At 40.5% G+C, this 3290-nt stretch overlaps 1 protein-coding gene across 4 annotated transcripts in view; it reads left to right on the top strand.

Moving 5' to 3' along the window:
- LOC107711570 (NHS-like protein 2) overlaps window positions 1-3290 on the top strand; it is a 95266-nt gene that overhangs the window by 80311 nt on the left and 11665 nt on the right. For all 4 annotated transcript variants that reach the window (XM_016516563.1, XM_016516562.1, XM_016516565.1 and 1 more), the window contains one exon: window positions 2015-2167. In XM_016516563.1, the coding sequence (XP_016372049.1) occupies window positions 2015-2167 (153 nt within the window). The remainder of the gene's footprint in view (window positions 1-2014; window positions 2168-3290) is intronic.

Raw genomic sequence — 3290 nt, 5'->3', positions numbered from 1 at the left:
GCTCGGTCCGAGCGTTTTAATATGCTTTCCTACCTGTCTGTCAACATAAGTATTTGCATACCTCTGCGCACCCTGTTCGCGCAGACAGGATACGTCATCAGCGCGTTCACGCACGCTGTGCAGACAGAGCGAGAATGGCAGACAAACATCAACAACCCGATCTTCCTTCCTGGTATTGTAGTACTTTTAAAGTTTTCTCACCGGTGAATGACACATGATGTAGCCAGCGGTTCTCAATTCCAGTCCTCGCGCCCCCCAGCTCTGCATATTTTGCATGTCTCTCTTAACACACCCGATTCAGATAACCTGCTCGTTAGAAGTGAGCTACGTGCATGAACTGTGTTCCGATCGATATAATCCCTACACAGTGTCCATTGCTCCCTACTCTCTGAGCAGGGGAAATCCGTTGAAGTTCACTTCACTTCAGAACATTCATTCACGGATTTGCGCTGCGCAGCGTCTTCACACACATCCCACTCACACACATGTCTTCACATCCAGTGCGAGGACTGGAATTGGGAACCGCTGATGAAGCCTATTGTAGTAATGTTGATGTTGTCTGGAATTCTGGTCTGTGAGCGTATATGCGTTCAGGGGCGTGGCTATGGACGGCGATTGCAGGGAGGGTGGGACGTTCGCTTTCAGTCTATCAGGCTAAAGTTAGCATTTTAATATGCAAGTGCTATATTAGTATATTATTATAGTGTTATATTTCAGTATTTTGTCCAAGCAATAATAAAAGGAAACATTTAATTTATTTGTCTTAAATCTCATTTTGTTAAAAAAAAAATTGTGAATCGAATCGTGAGTTGACTGAATCGTTACATCCCTAATAACAGGCTAACTAGTTGCACTTATTTAGCCATTCCCACACATCCCTCCTTCAAAGCCCCTTCTGTTTATCCTGATGCTCAACATGTTGACTTTGCTTTGAATTCCATCAATCTTTATGCTTTGAAAATCAGCCAGAGTTCTGGAGGAAGAAGAGGAAGAAATAGCATATTAATTTCCTCTTTTAGAACTACTGCTGAAGTTGTAATTAAGTGTGCTCAGTTAACCATCTTGGGAGATAAGTGAGCGTCTTTTTTCATCAGTGTCTTTTTCTGTCTCTCTGCGGTAAGCTTTAAATAAAGACATGTTGTTGGTGTGCAGGATAATAAGTCTTAAAAATGTATGAATCATTTTGCCCACACCATTACATTTAGACCTTACCGTGTGATGTGTTTGTTAAAATAGTAGAATATTTGTTCTTTGTTCATTATGTAGATTATCAGTAACAATGTACAGTAATCTTTTATTCAAATTCCTTTCTGTTTAACAAAAAAATCATAGTTCATGAGTCATATGTAATATTTAATCAATATTTATCTGAGTAGTCAAATCTAACTGGTAAGACTGGAAAGATAACTATAACGATAACTATGTTATCGTCCACACCAACGGACGGTAACGTTCTGTTTATTATAAGTGTGCGCTCCAGTTATCATGTGCCGCTTAAGATGTTCAAGCTCTCTAAAGTCAGTGGATTCTGATTGGCTGTCAATGTTTTTATTGTTCTTCAGCTAGAAATTAATTTTTGACAGTGATTTAACCTATATTGTTTCTCTGTATTCTGGACTTCCCTATTCTCATAGAATTAGAGTGAGTTAGTATAACTACTTTATAGTTATAGTTGTCGTTATCACCCTTGGTGTGAACAGGCCTTTAGCATACAGCTCGATTTGCCAGATAGAAAAACATATTAGGGTTGTAATGAATGAATTGTTATTAATTGTTATGTGACAAGATCACAGCCCTTTGATTGCAAATGTAGTCTGCGGTTCATTTGCTCCATTGGATATATGCAAATATATAAAAACATATGTAAATTGCATGAGTTTATATTTACGTATCTTTTTCTTTCCCCTCCCTTCTTTTCACATCTCTCTCTCTCTCCTTTTCTCTTGCTCTGACTTCCTCCTCCTATCTGTATCTCTTGTTCCTTCTCCCCTCCCTCTGTCTCTCTCTCTGCCAGCCGCCACCAACTTGGACTCGGAGAGCAAACGAACGGCCCACTTCCAATCGTCATGGCAACAGCATGTGAATGTGTTCGGCTCGTGGAGTAGGCCGGAGTGTGTGCAGGAACTGCACCAGGAGGCTCAGCTGAACCTACAGAGTCTGCTGCAAGGTAGGAGAGTCAGCTGCCGGCTCTTCGTCTGTGTGTTTCTGTGCCACTAGAGGTTGTGTAGCCCGATCATACGCCTGCCTGGATCTGCCTATCATTTGTTTTCATTTTGTTTTTGTGGGTGTGTGTTTTGCACCGCCTTGCATGTGTGCTGTCTGTGAATATCCGCCACTTCCATTCCCATTCTGTGTTTCCCAGCGCGTGTAAGAGAGGCACTATTTGTTTTTCTATTCCTCTGAGCATCCTCATGTTTTCCCTCTACTTGTCTCCCATCATTCCCCCTCTATTTCTGACTCATACTTTGTTCTTATTTATAATCCATTAGATTCATTTCCATTTGCAGATAATACACAGAGTCTCCCTTTCTCTTTCGTTTTTTTCATTCGCTGAATAAATAAGCCAATGCTTATGTGGCTCTTGCTGCTGTGAGTGTGTGACTGTACATGGTTGAATTTCCATCTTTTATCTCTTTCTTGTTTGATGTCAGCTATTAATATGTATCTGTGAGGTATGAGATGCTATTCTGGTTTAAGCTCCGCATCAGACTGAATGGGCAGCTGTTGCTTAAACAACAGTGAGTGGGTGGTCAGTGTTTACGAATGTGTGGCACTGTGCTATGTGCATAAACAGCAATTTGGTTTTCATATACTGTGGGTAAAGAAAAGAATCACCCCCCTTTAAAATAATCACATTTTGTTGCTTTGCAGCCTGAAATGAAGACGGACACAGTTTTTGTTTTATTCAGCTGTATTTACTCAGTGCAACTTATAACATCCAAGTGAAAGATGTAACACTAACATGTCAGAAAAAACAAAAAAACAAAAACAAAAACAGAATCACTGAGTTGGAAATTGGAAGGTAAACCTTCTTCCCATTGACAACTTTCTGGCAGAGGGCAGCAGATTTTCCTCAAGAATTTCACGGTATTTTGCCCCATCCTTTTTTTTTTACTTCTATCCTGACAAGTGCTCCAGTCCCTGCTGCAGAGAAACACCCCATAACAGGATATTACCCGCTCCATTCTTTACTGCAGGAATGCTGTTATTTGGATGGTGAGATGGATTGGATTTCCGCCAGACATATCGTTTGGTGTTGAGGCCAAATAATTCAATTTTAGTCTCATCTG

Source organism: Sinocyclocheilus rhinocerous, unplaced genomic scaffold (assembly GCF_001515625.1).
Source record: "Sinocyclocheilus rhinocerous isolate Xijiao unplaced genomic scaffold, SAMN03320098_v1.1 scaffold837, whole genome shotgun sequence".
NCBI lineage: Eukaryota > Metazoa > Chordata > Actinopteri > Cypriniformes > Cyprinidae > Sinocyclocheilus > Sinocyclocheilus rhinocerous.
The sequence above is the reverse complement of the archived record's forward strand: the minus strand, read 5'-3'. Positions and strand labels throughout refer to the sequence as shown.